This window comes from Prionailurus bengalensis, chromosome D1, assembly GCF_016509475.1.
Source record: "Prionailurus bengalensis isolate Pbe53 chromosome D1, Fcat_Pben_1.1_paternal_pri, whole genome shotgun sequence".
Taxonomy (NCBI): Eukaryota; Metazoa; Chordata; class Mammalia; order Carnivora; family Felidae; genus Prionailurus; species Prionailurus bengalensis.
Genome location: NC_057346.1, coordinates 108,459,056 through 108,476,063, shown reverse-complemented (window position 1 = coordinate 108,476,063; position 17,008 = coordinate 108,459,056). Strand labels below are relative to the sequence as shown.

General features: G+C 59.8%; 1 protein-coding gene across 1 annotated transcript; it reads left to right on the top strand.

Annotated features, from left to right (window-relative positions):
* Positions 1-3,529: 3,529 nt before the first annotated feature.
* Positions 3,530-15,583, top strand: PYGM (glycogen phosphorylase, muscle associated). The gene is made up of 20 exons (XM_043581601.1): positions 3,530-3,850; positions 4,894-4,995; positions 5,096-5,174; positions 5,262-5,365; positions 5,748-5,879; positions 7,137-7,248; positions 7,335-7,417; positions 8,001-8,144; positions 8,477-8,569; positions 8,817-8,963; positions 9,087-9,250; positions 9,527-9,641; positions 10,181-10,282; positions 10,652-10,799; positions 11,093-11,151; positions 11,279-11,420; positions 11,887-12,094; positions 14,634-14,768; positions 14,982-15,048; positions 15,162-15,583. Exons 1-20 carry the CDS (start codon positions 3,608-3,610, stop codon positions 15,309-15,311), a joined length of 2,529 nt encoding a protein of 842 aa, XP_043437536.1. The 5' UTR covers positions 3,530-3,607; the 3' UTR covers positions 15,312-15,583.
* Positions 15,584-17,008: the final 1,425 nt, after the last annotated feature.

Sequence of the window (17,008 nt, the reverse complement as noted above, 5' to 3'; positions counted from 1 at the left end):
AGGAGGGAGGCAAGTTCGGTGGGTTTCCCTAACCAGGCCCTGAGACTACAGGTGACTAAACGAAGAGAACAAGCTCTTTTCTCTTTGTCCTTAACTGGTGGAATGGTTGCAGGGCCTGGGGCCTAGCAACCCTCTTTGACCTTGGCTTCACCTCATTGCTTCCCCCACAAGCTCGGTTTCCCTGGTGGGCTCATTGGGCGGTTAATTAGCTCTTTGAAGCTCTGGAAGAGGCAAAGTGGCGCTATGTGGGTTTTAGAAATAAAATCAATAAATGACTTAACCACAGCCCAGCTATCTCCTCCGTCTCTCTCCCCTGGGGCCAGCTCCATTCCTGTGCTAGCTCCCTCCCTGCTCCCCGCCGTCAGCTTTTGTTAAGGTTTTGGAGAGTAACAAAGTGGCTAGCTAAGGCACGTCTCTGGGCCTTTCTCCAAGGAGCTCCAGGCCCTGAAATGGGAGAGAGGCTTGGCCTTCAGAAGTGTAGGGAGCTACCTGCCTCTGAGGCAAGAGTGGGGAGAGAGGAGAAATGCTTTCCCACCCGCCTTAGGACCTGAAAGAGTGCAGGAAAAGCCCTTTGCTCAAGCCCGTGTGTCCTGTCACTTCGGCACTGGCTCCCTGCCCCCTCAGCCTGGTTGGTGAAAGGAACACCGGTTGGGAAAGGTCAGTGTTCGGGCTCCGGAGAAACCCAAGATTGGTCCGGAGAAGGAGGCAGGATTTCTGGTTAGAAACCTAGTCAGACATAAACAACCTTGAGTTACTCGGGTTGGTCAAGTGCTTCCAGGGTTCAAGATTGATCTGCACACGCAGCACTGGATGGGGAATGAGGGATTGGAGAGGACATGGGGAGGCAAGTAGGTCAGCCTGAGCCTTCAAGGTTTCATCATGCTGGGCTGGGGCTTGCAAAATAAAAGGGGGGTTCCCTGGGGTGGCGTCACTCCAGTGGGGGCCACTGGAGACCCACAAGGGGGTAGTCGGAGAAGTCAAAAGTAATTCTGGGCGCCTGGCTGGTTTAGTCCATAGAGTGTGAGACTCTTGATCTCAAGGTCGTGAGTTCAAGCCCGTTGTGGGTGCGGAGCCTACTTTAGAATAAAACAAAGGTTTAAAAAAAAAAAAGGCGATTTCTCCTGGGGCGCCATCCTGACTCAGTTGGTAGAGTATGTGACCCTTAGTCTCAGGGTCGTGAGTTCAAGCCCCACATTGGGCACGGAGCCTACTTTTAAAAAGTAATTTCTGTTTCCTAGTAGAAATGGGACAAATCCCTGTTGAGCCAGTGCCTTGAGCACAGAAGGGCCAGCAAGGCGCTGGTACACCAGGAGGGGCGTCAGAGCCAGCCAGCCAGAAGAGGCTGGGATTCATCTGGGGAGCGGATGAGAATTTGGGAATGGTTGGGAGCAGGTCCCTAGCGGCAGGAAAATGAACTTGTAGGCCATTAGAGGTCAGGGCAGAGGTTTGTGTGGGCAGGGTCCTGTCACAACTTGGGTGCGAGGTGACTGCACAGGGAACGTGGGGCTTTCTCCGGGACTATTGTGCACCAAGGAGCTTCCTGAGCTCTTCTCAGAGCAGCCAGCCTTTGGCGAGTGAGTCCAGCCCCCGCGGCCCAAGATGCTAGCCAAGCCCGGAGACCCGACCCACCCAACTGGAGACAAGGGTTTGGAGGGTGGGTGACCCCCGCAGAGGCACAGCCCCGTGGGTGGGGCTGCAGATGGGAGCATTTAAGGAAGTTTTCTGTATTCCCACCATGCCCGTGTAGGCACATTTTGGTATTTTCCTGATCTCTTTTCTCACTATGAAGCATGGCGGCCTGGGGAGATCAACCCAGTAATGCTGTTTGGGGGCAGACGAGAGCAGCGCTTGGGAGTTGGAAGACTTGGAGTGTAGACCCCACACCACGCGCGATTCCAGGGCTGGGCCTGCTGTGGCTCAGGATGTCCTCGGAAACAACTCGGCCTTCCCCCAAGCCAGGCTCTCAGTAACGTCCTGCGGCCGTCCGGGCCTCTGACCTGCTTCCCTGGCCCTCAGACCAGAACACCCAGTTCTTGCTCTCCAGCAGCCCGCTGCCCGGAGGCCCAGGCATCCTTTGAAATTGCACAAAGCCTTGGGCTCCTTTTGCTCAAAGAACAAAGCAGGACCCAAAAGGCGGCCTCCATAAGAGTAGGAGGCAGCAGCAGGCGGAGGCAGGGATTTATATTCTTATTTGAGAGTATAAATTGGATGAAGGAATTCAAGGCTCAGAATAGTAAAGCGACCAGCCTCAGGTCACACAGCAAATCAGTGCCGGGGCCAGGGCGTGAGCGGTGGATCGGGGACAGCCAGAGCCTCCAAGGGAAGGTCCTGGAGCTGCCAGGCCATGAAGACGAGGAAGTGGTATAAGGTTCCCGGTGCCGAGGCTCCCACTTTACAGGTGGGGTCACGGCCGTGAACCTTGGCCCACTGAGTCCCTGTCCAGTACTGTGGCCCCAGGTGGGAGGAATGAGTGGGAGAAGGTCTCCAATCACCTGGCAGCCGCATCACAGAGAGACCCAATACCACTGGCCAATGTTACGAGTGGGTGGGGGATGCTGGCTTCTCCTGCCCCTGTGGGCACAGGACTACAGTTCCCAGAGGCCCCTGCTCTGGGCTGGCAGCCCCTAGCCAGAGCCAGCCTGTAATCTGATTACCACCACTCTCGAAAGGTCACTTCAGAGCTCCTTGAAGGACAGCAACAGGGGGGATCTCGGAGTGGCTCAGCTTGGGTGGGGGTGGCGTGGGGGCAGTGGCCCTGCCTCAGACGACCTTCACACAACCCCCTGGAACCCGGAGTCCCCCGGTCCCCCTTCTCCCAGACACCCAGCATCCTCTGCTAGCTACACGTCTCCTGTTTGGGGCACCCTGACCCTTGGCTCCTTGCCCCTGTTGCCCCGATCTATGACCTCGCTACCCGAGTGCAGACCCCTGCGCCCCCCACGTAAGGCCACCGTGGAAACTTGACCAGAGGTCATCCAGCCGGTGGTTTGCAGTCTTTGGGCAAATGTCTGAAAGAGAAACCAAGCTGCTTGGACGAAGGCGGGGTCTCCTGGCACCTGTTCCCCCCGCCCGCCCCCCCCCCCCCGACAGCCTTCCTTGGCTTCTTCAAGGAGCCCTGACTGAGGCTGAAATCTGCCCCCCCCACCCCGCCCCCAATCCATAACCCAGGAAAACGACCCAGATCAGGGCAACCTCTTAGCCAAAGTCACAGCCCCAACGGCTCCAGTCAAACCGCAGGCCTCTCAAGGCCACACTGCCTGCTGCATCTTGCCTCTGACCCTGTGAAAGGCAGAGACGGGCACCAAAGACCCCAGTGGGCGAGGCCTGGAACAAGTGGGTCAGCGCAGGCAGGGCTGCGAAGGAGCCAGGCTGGGCCTGGCCTGGCCCTTGTGGAGCTCCGCTCTGCTCTCCCTGCCCGTCTCCCTTCTCCTCCCCTTGCCCCCAAAATAGCTCCCTGAGCCGCCCGGCCAAGACCCTCCCATCGCAGGGGAGGCGGGGCAAGCTCCCCAGAGCCAGGCTTTAAAACCCCAGGCAGCTGGGGATCTCCACTCCCTGGCTGGAGGCACTGCTGAGGCCACCCATCAGTCCGGCCCGCCCTCCTGCAGCCATGTCCCGGCCCTTGTCAGACCAGGAGAAAAGGAAGCAAATTAGCGTGCGTGGCCTGGCCGGCGTGGAGAATGTGACGGAGCTGAAGAAGAACTTCAACCGGCACCTGCATTTCACACTTGTGAAAGACCGCAATGTGGCCACCCCGAGGGACTACTACTTTGCGCTGGCCCACACCGTCCGCGACCACCTCGTGGGCCGCTGGATCCGCACGCAGCAGCACTACTACGAAAAGGACCCCAAGGTGCCGCTCGGGGCATCCTGGGTGGGCAGTGGGCTGGGGGCCCCAGCAGGGGACCGGGAGAGCTCCACCAAGCGGCAGCCCTTCCAGGGGTCTGGCTTTTCTGCAGCAGCGGGTTCCTGACATTGGAGGGTCGGGAACGGTGGGCGCCATGGCCAAGTGCGATGGGGTGCTGGGGCGATCCAGGCAGTGAGACCTGGGGCGGGGGCAAGGCCGGGTGGCGCGGGTCAGGCGGGCTGGGGGCAAAAGGCCTAGCGCTCGCTCAGAGAGCGGAGGGGCTTCCGGTGGTCAGGGAGACCCCTGCGGGTGGTCAGGGCGGACCTGAAATGGAAGGGTGGGTCATTACATGTGAGTGTGGTGGTGCTGGTGCGAGGCTGCGGCAGCTGGGGTGGTGGTAGCGGGATCAAGTGTCTTTGGGGTCACGGTAAATGTCAGCAACCTGATACTCCTGGGCAGGGAAGGGGGAGGGGCAGGCGAGTGGGGCAGGGAGGGGACCCAGGAAACCAGGAGACCCAGCATCCTGGATTCTGGTGCCTCTCTGTCCCCCTTCCCGGGGCTGAGGCTTGAGGATCAAGGGGACCTGGGCCCTGCAAGGACAGAAGGGGGCCGACTCTAGCCGTGAGTCAGTGTGTGTGACCTTGAGTAAATGACTGGTTTCTCTAAGGCACCTTAGCCTTCCCCCTCTTGGGGAGCACTTGGGGGGGCTTCTCTGCTCCCCGATTCCCCGCTGGGCTGTTGGGAGGCTTGTGTGCGATGGAAGAGGGTCTCGCCTGTCCTCGGCACCTCAGTCCCTGAGGTAGATATGGCAGCTCCCTTTTCCAGACGAGGAAACGGAAGCTAGGAGAACAAGAGTGATGTGTCCAAAGTCAGAGGAAAGGCTGGACCGGTACCCTCCTGACGGGTCCTGAAGCCTGTGGTGGGGAGAAGAATAAACAGGGACAGGGCTGGCACGTGCCAGGCCCCCGGAGTGGGACAGGAGGTGTGAGAGGCGCTGGCTAGACGCCGGAGGGCTGACCCCTCCCCGACCCATCTGTCTCTCCGGGCAGAGGATCTACTACCTGTCTTTGGAGTTCTACATGGGACGGACGCTACAAAACACCATGGTGAACCTGGCCTTGGAGAATGCCTGTGACGAAGCCACCTACCAGGTGTGCAGGGGGACGGGAGCGGGGTGAGCCTGAGATACTGGGGGACTCACCTGCTGGCCCTTGGCCTTGACCACTGCCACCCCTCCCCCCACCCCTCCAGCTGGGTCTGGACATGGAGGAGCTGGAGGAGATCGAGGAGGACGCGGGGCTGGGCAACGGGGGCCTGGGTCGGCTGGCCGGTGAGTGGATAGGGTGGCAGGGGTGGGGCGGGCAGAAGGGTTCCTGTGTGCCGGGTCCCTGACACCCACCTCCCCGTAACCCCCTAGCATGCTTTCTGGACTCCATGGCAACACTGGGCCTGGCTGCCTACGGCTACGGGATCCGCTATGAGTTTGGGATTTTTAACCAGAAGATCTGTGGGGGCTGGCAGGTGAGCAGCCTCGGGCCCTGGCCTTGTGGGGCCCCAGGCACGATGGAGCGGACCCCCCCTTTGGTCATCCAGCTCCGGATAGATCCAGAACCAGCCTCAGCCTTGAGAGAAGGCATCCTTGTTCCTTCCCCCTGGCCCCAAAGCCTGCTGGTTTTGCACAGGCACCCACACCTGTGCCACCTCTCAGACTCCCACGCACATACCATGTCCCATGGGATATGCCACCAGACCGGGGGTGGGCGCCACCCCAGGGCCCTTAATTTACACGCCGTAGCGGGCCCAGCAGGGCCACTGCTCCTGCCCTACCCACTGCCTCCCGCGGTGTGTGTGAGCCTGGGTCTGACGCTGCCTTCCTTTCTCCCCTGACCTGCCTTGGACTCAGATGGAGGAGGCCGATGACTGGCTTCGCTACGGAAACCCCTGGGAGAAGGCCCGACCCGAGTTCACGCTGCCTGTGCACTTCTATGGCCGAGTGGAGCACACCAGCCAGGGGGCCAAGTGGGTGGACACACAGGTAAGGGTGAGGCCAGGGAGTGGGGGGAGCCCCCAGGGAGGGGGAAGCAGGGAGGAAGAGGCTCTGGAAGAAAACAGGGAGATACGGGGAGAGAGCCTGGAGACTACCGGACCCAGTGCTATTTACAATGAAGGGCCCTGAGGCTCAGAGAGGTTAAGTGATTTACTCGAGGTCACACAGCTTGGGTCAGGAGAGGCTGGAGACAGGGTCACAGAGGAGCCAAGCCAAGCACAGGGCCCAGGGGGAGGAGAGAGCCTGCCGTGCTCCACCAGTGCCCTTCCCCCGACCTGGCTCCTTTCCACCCCACAAGACTCATCCCAGAATAATCACGGTGACTTGACTCCCCCCAGAAAGGGAGACAATTAAAACCTTGAGAGAGGAACTGACTTGTCCAAGGTCACACAACAAGTGAGAGGGGGCCTGAAGCCAAACCAGGTGTCTGAATCTCAGCTCAGTCAGCTCTCTTGCCATGGCTGTAGGTCATAGGCCTCCAGACGGCTGCACAGAAACCTCTAGGCTTTCAGAATGGGCCATTGTCGGGCTGTCATTTATGATAAGATTCAGTAGGGGCTCTGGCTGCCCCCTAGCTCTGTGCTCTCGGGCCAGTCCCTTCCCTCTCGGAGCTGCACCTTCCACTCTTTTCCAATCAGGGGCTAACCTGCTTCGGTGTTGGGGAGAAAGGGCACCGGGCCTTGGAGAAGTGCTTATGCCCCCAGCCCCGTGGTAGCGGGCAGCTGTTGGCAGCAATGATCGCCATTTGCTAATTGTGGGAGGTGGGACCAGCATTAGTCACTGCTAATTAGCCCAGTGGTCAACCAGGCATATGCCCTTCGGATGGACTTGACGTCTGTGTCCCCTTCAGCCAGGCCCCAGGGTCCCCCAGCCCTCTGATGAGTCCAGAGTATCTTCTAGATTGTGCTCGGGCCAGGCGGGCCCGCTCACCCCCATCACTGTAGAGTGGCCCCCAACGGAGCCCCGCCTTGGGCTCCAGACTCATCACTGCCCCCTGTAATCCTCGCAGGCAGCCGGGCAAGGTGGGATGGGGGTGGGTGGGGAGACCCTGGGGGGCCCTCTCTCTATGGATGAGGCCCAGAGAGGTTGAGAGGTTCGCTCACGGTTACCCAGAGTGGGCAGTAGAACCTGGGGCTGGGGGGTTGGTGCAGGGTGGAGACAAAGGCAGGAGTTGTGGCTCTCGGGGGCCCCCCAAGTCATGTGGCAGATACCCAGCTCCTGCCACCACGTCCGACACGCCTGCAGGTGGTACTGGCCATGCCTTACGACACTCCTGTGCCTGGCTACCGTAACAATATCGTCAACACCATGCGCCTGTGGTCGGCCAAGGCCCCCAATGACTTCAACCTCAAGGACTGTGAGTTCAGCCGCCTGCCTGCACCCCTGCCTGCCCCGGCCTGTGCTCAGCCTGGGCCCGACACTGTCCCCACTTTCACCCCTCAGTCAACGTCGGTGGCTACATCCAGGCTGTGTTGGACCGAAACCTGGCGGAGAACATCTCTCGCGTCCTGTACCCCAACGACAACGTATGTCACCTCCTGGGCTGGGGGCGGGACACCTGAAAGCCTAGGAGAGGGCGGAAAACGGGAGGGACAGCCTCTGGCGCCCTAGTGACACCCAGGACATATCCTTTGTTTTTTTAAGTTTATTTATTTATTTTTTAGTAATCTCTACACCCCCAACGTGGGGCTCGAACTCACAACCCTGAGATCAAGGGTCACATCTCTTCTAACTGAGTCAGCCGGGCGCCCCGCAGCACCCAGGATGTATTGTTGGCTCCTGTCGTGTCCTGTTCCCCACCCCCGCCCCCCAAGTACTTTTGGTTCTTTAAGAGGACACCTAAGTCCTGGGGGCAGCGAGTTGGGGCAGGGCACTTTGGGGGACCTGTTCCCTGGCGATGCCGACAATACTCCGGGTCCTCGAATGCCCCCGTCCTCACACCATCCCCTCCACTACCTGGTGGGTGAAAATCCCCTGGGTCCTGGAGGCGGGGGCTGTCCAGGGCGCAAGGGGCTTGGTGTGGGCAGGAGTCTCCCGGCCACGCTGTGGCACCGTCAGACCCCCCACCCCCCACCCCCTTGACTCAGCCCTGCCTTGAACCGTCCCTAGTTCTTTGAGGGGAAGGAGCTGCGGTTGAAGCAGGAGTACTTTGTGGTGGCCGCCACCCTCCAGGACATCATCCGCCGCTTCAAGTCCTCCAAGTTCGGCTGCCGTGACCCCGTGCGCACGAGCTTTGACGCCTTTCCGGATAAGGTGCCAGGCCCCAGGGCGGGCCCCCCTCTACACCTCCTGTGATGCATGCCATCGCCTCTCCCCTCCAGCCTCAGGCTGCCCCCTCATGTCGTAGATGAGGAAGTGGGGGCTGGGGGTGTGTGTGAGGGTGGCCTGTTCGGGATCCTCAATCGACGGGCACCTAACCTGGGAACCTCCCTCCCCCTCCTGCCCGCCGCTGCCCCCCCCCCCCACAAGGGCCGCCACACCCAGCTCCAGCCTGGAACCACGCGGAGGGGGCTCTGAAGGGGCAAAGGACAGCGACCATAGCCTTGGTTTGGCTCCCAGCCTGACTCCCAACCCCCTCCCCGCAGGTGGCCATCCAGCTGAATGATACCCATCCTTCCTTGGCCATCCCCGAGCTCATGAGGATACTGGTGGATCTGGAGAGGCTGGACTGGGACAAGGTGGGCTCCGGGTCCCTCCACCCCCGCCTGAGCCTCTCTGTCTCAGGGTTGCCTTTCCCGGTCTGGGAAGTAGAAATCCGTGAGGGCAGCCCGCACAAAGCAGACAGCAGCGTCAGGCCCCGAGGACGAGTGTCCTAGGACCTGTCCCCCAGTGACAGGGCCCAGGCTCCTGGCCGCACTCTGTGTGTGTGGGGAGCCATAGGGCTCAGGCCCCGGGGTCCCTGACCGCCCCCCTCCTCTTCATCAGGCCTGGGACGTGACGGTCAGGACCTGTGCCTACACCAACCACACGGTACTGCCCGAGGCGCTGGAACGTTGGCCCGTGCATCTGATTGAGACGCTGCTGCCTCGACATCTCCAGATCATCTACGAGATCAATCAGCGCTTCCTTAATGTGAGTGGAGGAGGCCTGGGCTGGAGGGTGCAGGGCTGTGGGTAGAGTGCTGGGGGTACGGGGCTGGGGACCTCGGCTCTGGAGGCCGCGGCGGCGTCTGAGCTCTGGGCTCTCCCTGCGCAGCGGGTGGCAGCCGTCTTCCCGGGGGACGTGGACCGGCTGCGGCGCATGTCGCTTGTGGAGGAGGGCGCAGTGAAACGCATCAACATGGCCCACCTCTGCATCGCCGGGTCGCATGCCGTCAATGGCGTGGCCCGCATCCACTCCGAGATCCTCAAGAAGACCATGTGAGACCCGCTCCCCAGGCCCCGCCCCCCGCTGGCCCCGCCCACCCCACGCCCCTCACCACCTGACCCCAGCTGGCCCTCTCCACAGGTAGCGCAGCTTTTTATGAGCATCATGGCCCTGATGTCCAGTACAATCCCGTCCCCAAATGATCTCCCCTCACATACAGCCACCCCCTCATCCCCAGGCCCCTCTCAGCAAGAAACCAGGGTAGGGCCTCCAGGAGGAGACCTTCGTCCCGCAGGGGTGGGTAGTGACCCTCCAACCCCGTCCTGCAGCTTCAAGGACTTCTACGAGCTGGAGCCACATAAATTCCAGAATAAGACCAATGGCATCACCCCTCGTCGCTGGCTCGTCCTCTGTAACCCCGGGCTGGCAGAGGTCATTGCTGAGGTGAGAGGTCACTGTGTGGCCAGTAGGGGTGAGTGAACACGGGTCGCTACAGGGACCAGCTGTGCATGGACACGTAGGTGGGCCACTGCAGGGGGCCCAGTGGAGGGCCGAAATCCACCCTGCGCTGCGTTCCCCTAGCTTTGCATGTGCCTGGAGGAGGGGGACCGTTTTCTTGTTTGCATGAGGACGCTCTGTGGGCTAATGGAGGCCTGGCTATGGAGGTCAGCCTCGGAGAGGGTCAGGACAGGTCACATCTGAAGTGAGACTGACAGGAGCAGAGATTGTGAGCAGGGCGTCAAGGTCACTGTCTGTCAGAGGAAAAGGCCAGGAGAAAGGCCTGCTGGGGTCCCGTGAGGTCAGCCATCAGAGCTCAGGGTCCAGCGGGAAGATGGTGGTGCCCACACCACGCCCCAGCGGGGAGGCTGGCGAAGGAGGGGTTGTCTGCAGGGGGCGAGGCCTGGCGGACGCCGGAAAGGGACCTTTCTGTGCGGGAGGCTGGAGGAGGGGTGTAGGCCTGATCGACAGCCACCGCCCCACAGCGCATCGGGGAGGACTACATCTCCGACCTGGACCAGCTGCGCAAGCTGCTCTCATACGTGGACGATGAAGCCTTTATCCGGGATGTGGCCAAAGTGAAGCAGGTACGGAGTGCGGCGACCTGGAACACTGGTGCCAGGGCGGGAGGGAGCACGCTGGAGGCGCCAGCCCCCGGGCCCGGCTCGGGGATGGCCCGCGGGGCCTGTCTCCCCGGCAGCCTCGGGCCTGGTAGACGTTGCCTGGAGTCCAAGGTGACAGGGCATCATCTGACCGCACTGGAAGAGTGCTGGCATTGATTAGCGATGTCTGCCCTGGCGCACGCGGGGATAAAGGTGGCGAGCGAGCCTTCTGAACGCTCCCTTTCTGGGAAAGAAATGACACTGTGGGATCTCCTGAGGCTGAGGCCCGTTGGTGAAGCTCTCCACGCCCCCCCCCCCCCCCCCCCCCCCCCCCCCCGTCCTCCCTGCCTTCAGGAAAACAAGTTAAAGTTCGCCGCATACCTGGAGAGGGAGTACAAAGTCCATATCAACCCCAACTCGCTCTTCGACGTCCAGGTGAAGCGAATTCATGAATATAAACGCCAACTCCTCAACTGCCTCCACATCATCACCCTGTACAACCGTGAGTGGCAGGGGTGCCCTCTGTCTCTTGGCGCTCCCCTCTGCGTAGCCCCCCCCCCGCCCCGTGTACCACGTACCTCCTAGTCAACGTCTCCTTTGGCCTCGGGACAGCTCTTGGGGCATGGACTTACCCCCATCTCATAGACAGGCAAACTGAGGCTCGGAGAGGGGAAAGTGACAGATCGGAAGTCACATAGCAAGCGGTTGCCCAAATCAGGCCTACTGTCTAGGGCGCTGGTGGATAGGTGTCGTCAGGAGGCCAAACCTGGCCCGCTGATCTCTGTTTCTCCACAGGCATCAAGCAGGAACCCAATAGGTTTGTTGTGCCCCGAACTGTGATGATTGGAGGGAAGGTGAGGAGCCAGGCCGCAGACCGCGGCTCTGATCCTTTGACAGCCGGGTTGAGGTCAGCCTGGCTGGGTTGCAGGTTAAGGGTAGGGGGCCAGGCTGTGGAGCTGACCCCAGACTGTGCTCCCACAGGCTGCCCCTGGATACCACATGGCTAAGATGATCATCAAACTCATCACAGCCATTGGGGATGTGGTTAACCACGACCCAGTGGTAGGAGACCGCCTCCGTGTGATCTTCCTGGAGAACTACCGAGTCTCGCTGGCCGAGAAAGGTGGGGTGCCGCCCGAGGGACGCTTTGATTAGTTCAGTCCCAGGAAGGGGTACTGGTCACCTGTTCCTGGGGTACTTGCACTTGGAAGACGAATCTGGACAGGACAATGCTCAAATCATGAGGATGTCCCCCCACCCCCACCCCGATGGCGGTGGGGGGGTTCGGGCAGTACAGGGTGAAATTATAGGGAAGATTTGCCCTTCAAATCGTGCACACAGTGGGGCAGGGGTGGGGAGAGGGTCCAGTCCAGGTTCAGACCTCAGATGGCCAACGATCACCAAGCAGTGGGGCGGAGTGGGGTGGAGGGGCTGGCGGTGGGAGGGAGATTCAGCTGGTGACTGTGGGAGGGTTGGGGTGGAGGGGGGCTCTGACTCTGGCTGTACCTCGGGCCAGCCTAACTCCACAGTCCCCAGCTGGGGTGGGACCTTCCCTGGAGCTGAGTTTGTCCCCTGCTGCCGCCCCACAGTGATCCCAGCTGCTGACCTCTCCGAGCAGATCTCCACTGCAGGCACTGAGGCCTCGGGCACCGGCAACATGAAGTTCATGCTCAATGGGGCTCTGACCATTGGCACCATGGACGGGGCCAACGTGGAGATGGCGGAAGAGGCGGGAGAAGAGAACTTCTTCATCTTTGGCATGCGGGTGGAGGACGTGGAAAAGCTCGACCAGAGAGGGTATGGGGGTCAAGGGCTCCAAAGTTCACAGTCCATGGGCAGGAGGCCCCGAGGAGGTGTGGCTACTGGAGGGTAGGGCTTGGGAGCAAGGGGCATACCTGGAAAGGCCGGCCCAGGCTGCACAAGGTCTCAGTTATGGCCATTAGGGTTCCGGAGAACTTTTGGGATGACTTACAACAAATGAGGTTAACGGCATGGGAAAAGAAAGAAGGAACACAACACTGAAGGAAAAGGAGCAGAAAATGATATCAATCGTAGGCTATGATATTATTGCTGGAATTTCTGGAAGTAAAATTGAATTCTTAGCTCCCTGGCAGGCATGGCAAAAGGGGAAAGATGAGGACAGTAAATACAGCTGTGCTTGTGGCCAGAAATGCGGTTCTCCAAAGTAGATATTAGATTTCTTAAAATTTGTTAAAAAATTTTTTTTCTTATCATACAAGCAATATGTGCTCCTTAACTGGAAAAATATGAAACCACAAAGAATAACAGTCATTCATAATTTAATCACCTGTTTTTACTTTTTTAATGTTTATTTTATTTATTTTGAGAGAGAGAGGGAGAGAGCGAGGGAGCAGGGAAGGGGCAGAGAGAGGGAGAGAGAATCCCAAGCAAGCTCGGTGCTGACAGCGCAGAGCTCAACGTGGGGCTCGAACTCACGGACTGTGAGATCGTGACCTGAGCCCAAATCAAGAGGCGGATGCTTCACCGACTGAGCCACCCAGGTGCCCCACTGTAGTCCTATCTCTACGTGTATCACTATGCGTGTGTATATATGTAGGGTTTTGAAAGTTGGGACTAACACATGTACAATTTTGAAGCCTGATGTCCGCACTGGTGAGGCATTTTCCATGTTACTAAATAGTCTTTATTTAAAAATGTTTGTATAGGGTTCCATCGTATGGACATGCTATAATTTATTTATCCGGTTCCATACTGTTGGACATTAAGGTTGATTTCTGCTGTTTCTTAGTGTAAATATCACTGCGATCCTATCCTTTTATATCTAGGCCCACATCTCTATTTCCTGAAGATAATTATTAGAAGGAGATATATTTCTGAGTCAAAAAAGTATGAGACCGGGGCGCCTGGGTGGCTCAGTCGGTTGAACGTCCAACTTCAGCTCAGGTCAAGATCTCAGGGTTCGTGGGTTCGAGCCCCGCGTTGGGCTCTGTGCTGACGACTCAGCGCCCGGAGCCTGCTTCAGATTCTGCGTCTCCCTCTCTCTCTGCTTCTCCCCCCTTGCACTCTGTCTGTCTGTCTCTCTCTCTCAAAAATAAATAAACATTAAAAAAAAATTTTTTTTTCAACGTTTGTTTATTTTTGGGACAGAGAGAGACAGAGCATGAATGGGGGAGGGGCAGAGAGAGAGGGAGACACAGAATCGGAAACAGGCTCCAGGCTCTGAGCCCTCAGCCCAGAGCCGACGGGGGGCTCGAACTCACGCGAGATCACTCGAGATCTCGCGAGATCGTGAACTCACGGACCGTGAGATCGTGACCTGGCTGAAGTCGGACGCTTCACCGACTGCGCCACCCAGGCGCCCCCAAAATTTTTTTAATTAAAAAAAAAAAGTATGAGACCTTCTTCTCCTCCTCCCTTCTTCTTCAAGTGTGAGTTCTTAAGGCTTTTGATGCATATTGCCAAATTGCTTTCCAGAAAGTTGGTAGCGGCTCACACTCCCACCACCTGCTTCTGAGAGCTGGCATTAAATATTGAAAGGAAATTTCTCCTGTTGGGCTTGACTAGGAAGTTCAGACTTTATCCTTTGGATAGGAGGGAGACAGGACATGTGTTGAGCCAGATCCAACACGTTCAGAAGCAGGCTCCAGGAGGACAATTTTGGGTGTAAGGTGGAGGCCGGACTGCGGGGGGCAAGGTGCAGGTGGGGGCCCAGCGTGGAGGCCGCCGCGCCATAATGCGAGGAGCATGGCCCCGCACTGCCAGTGCTGGGGATGGGGGTGGGGGACATTGTTGAGGAGTCGCCCTTGGTTGCCGGTTGGAAGTGGGGAGGCGAGGAAAGAGAGGAGACTGGCCTCGGGGAGGGTTTTGAACCCAGGTGGCTGAGGGGTGGTTGGACTGCTTCAGAAAGCGGCGCACGGGAAGAAAGCTGGCGCCAGGCCAGCGATGGGCTCGGTTGGACGGTCCGAGTTTAAGGACGGTCCGAGGACATGCCTGGTGCTTCCTCCTGGGGCCCGAAGGCGGCCGGACTTGGGAGAGGGAGCGAGAAAAGCATTTAGGAAGGAAACACACTGGTTAGGAGAGGTGGTGGTGTATGGGAGGGAAAAAAGAACACTTGGTTTGGGGCCTTTGGCTCAGACGTTTACCTTTTTGCCGTCTCCAGGCCTCAACTACACAAGGGGGATGAAAAGCTGAGCAGAGAAGGGAGAGGGTCCTCCAGAGGGGTGCAGCAGCTCCAAGGAGGGCCGCCGCAGGCTGGGGCCTGGGTTTCGGCCCTGAGGCTTAGGACTTTTCGGATTTTCTCTGGAGGAGGAGCCAGGAACTCCTGGCCACAGTGCTGACTGTTCTTCCCCCACAGGTACAACGCCCAGGAGTACTATGACCGAATTCCGGAGCTTCGGCATATCATTGAGCAGCTGAGCAGTGGTTTCTTCTCCCCCAAACAGCCAGACCTGTTCAAGGACATCGTCAACATGCTTATGCACCATGACCGGTGAGCTGGTTGGCCGGGGAACCGTGCAGGTGGGGCTGCTGGGCTGAACTGGGCTCAGGTGCCGTGTGTGGGGAGGCTGGGTGGGGGTCCTGGGCAATTGGGGCCAGGCTCTTCTGGAAGCAGTTTCCCTCTCCTGGCCCTCGCATACCATCAGGACAGGACGGGCTTGGCCCTTGATCTCATGGAGCTTCCTGCCTCTCTGTTCCCTTCCAGGTTTAAAGTCTTTGCAGATTATGAAGATTACATTAAGTGCCAGGAGAAAGTCAGTGCTTTGTACAAGGTGAGGGGCCCTGGGCCAGGGGTTGGCAAGGCTTTGGTGGCCCTGGATGGGATGTGGTGGAAGCTGGGGACCCCACCGGCAGAATGAACCCAGAGCTCTCTTTTGGCTTGTAGAATCCAAGAGAGTGGACACGAATGGTGATCCGGAACATAGCCACATCAGGCAAGTTCTCCAGTGACCGAACTATTGCCCAGTACGCCCGGGAGATCTGGGGCGTCGATCCTTCACGCAAGCGCCTGCCGGCCCCTGATGAGACCATCTGAGCCTCCAGACCAGACCCCAAACTGGCCCCTGAGCTTGTTTGCAATCCCTTGGGCCAGCCCCAGGTCCCCACCCAGAGGGGGGATACTGGAGTTCGTTCTCTCAGCCTTTTCCTGGAACCTCCCATTTTCCCCCAGTCTCAAGGCCCCAGTGTCCAGTGTGACTAAGGACACTGCTCCCATCCTGTCCTCGGGCTCCCTGCCCCCTCCTATTTAAGGGTCTGACCAACTGCACCCACTCTTCAATAAATTGATTCTCCTTGGGAACCTCCTTACTCCTCTGTCTGTTGGGAAATATTTTTAGCTCTGGGCAGGCACCGCGGCAGCTGCGCAGTCACCGCGCTTTGCCCCCACAACCGGCAGGTGCGTCCCCTCCGAAGGAGGGGGCAGCCCATGGGGGCGGGACCCGAGACTCTCCAGCCTCCTTTCAGGCGTCACCCTCCACGCCTCTCTTCCCAGTGCTGTGTCCATACTAGGTCAGCGGCCTGCCAAGCTGGCCGGGGGCGGGGCGTCCTCCTGGGTGGGGCCCACAGGGGCTGGGAGCCGGGACTTGGGCCGAGGCCTCTAGGACTACCGAGGGTCCACACTGTCCGGGGCAGGACTTGGGAGGGGGAGGAGCCTGTGGGTGGTTGGCGCCTTCTTGACTCCGCCCGTAGCCCCGCCCCACTGCGGCGTTTAAGGGTCTCTGAGCAGGTGGCTACGCTTGGTCTAAAGTCTGGGGAGTTAGGGTGGGGGACGCTCGCAGACGGTCTGGGCTAGGCCAGTGTTGCCCCCTCCCCTCACTTTGGGGAAATTGAGGACCAGAAAGAGGCTGTTTCTCGGCCTCCTATTACCAAAACTGAGGTGTGGGGGAGGTCCTGCCTCCCCAGCCCTGAGGCAGGAAGGGGCAAGCCTCGAAAGGCAGGTTTGGGGCCGGTGGTTTCACAGTGAGTGTATTTGAATCCAAACAGCCGGAAATGGTTACCGGCTCTCCTAGGCCTGGCTTGTGGGACCCCAACTGCTTGTGGCTGCCCCTCCCAAGTTCCTCCCTGCCCCGGGGGGTGGTGGGGTGGCTGGGGAGACGCACGCAGACCTCCAGTCCCCCAAGTTGCGCAGAACCCACCCGCCGCCTGCAGCAGCCCCTTCCCATCTGGCCCCGTGAGGAGCCAGGCTTCCGGGGCCCCAGTCCCTCCTGTGTGAACTCGGGGCCCCCCCACCCCCCTCCACAGACATCGAGGCCCCGTTTCCAGGTAGCCGCGTTTTCATGCCTCCCTCTCCCACAAGGCCCCTGTCCCCAAAATGTTCCCATCTTGTCCTAGCCCCTCCTCCAGGCTATCACAGAACCCGCTCTCCCCACGCCCCCGATCTCTACCAGGTCTGTGCCCCCCGCTGCCCGCAGGAAGACGCCCGGCCCCGGGTCGGGTTAGCCCCGTGGGAACGGTTTGTCTCGAAAACAGGAACCCGGGCCGGGGGCTGGGCGGGGCGCCCCTTCCCCACCGCAGTCCGCTTCCTGCCCCTCCCGGCTTCCTCTGCCCAACAGCCGGCAGGGCGGGGGGCGTAGGGGCGTCTGGGTGGGGGGAGAGGGCTCTCGGTTTAGATCCCCCCTCCACGTCCCGCGAGGCCTGACCTCCGCTCGCCCACCCTCCGCGCGGCCGGTGGCGCAGCCCCAGCCCGCGGCCCTGGCTTCCCGGGCGGCGCGGCAGGGGAGGGGTTAAGCTGCC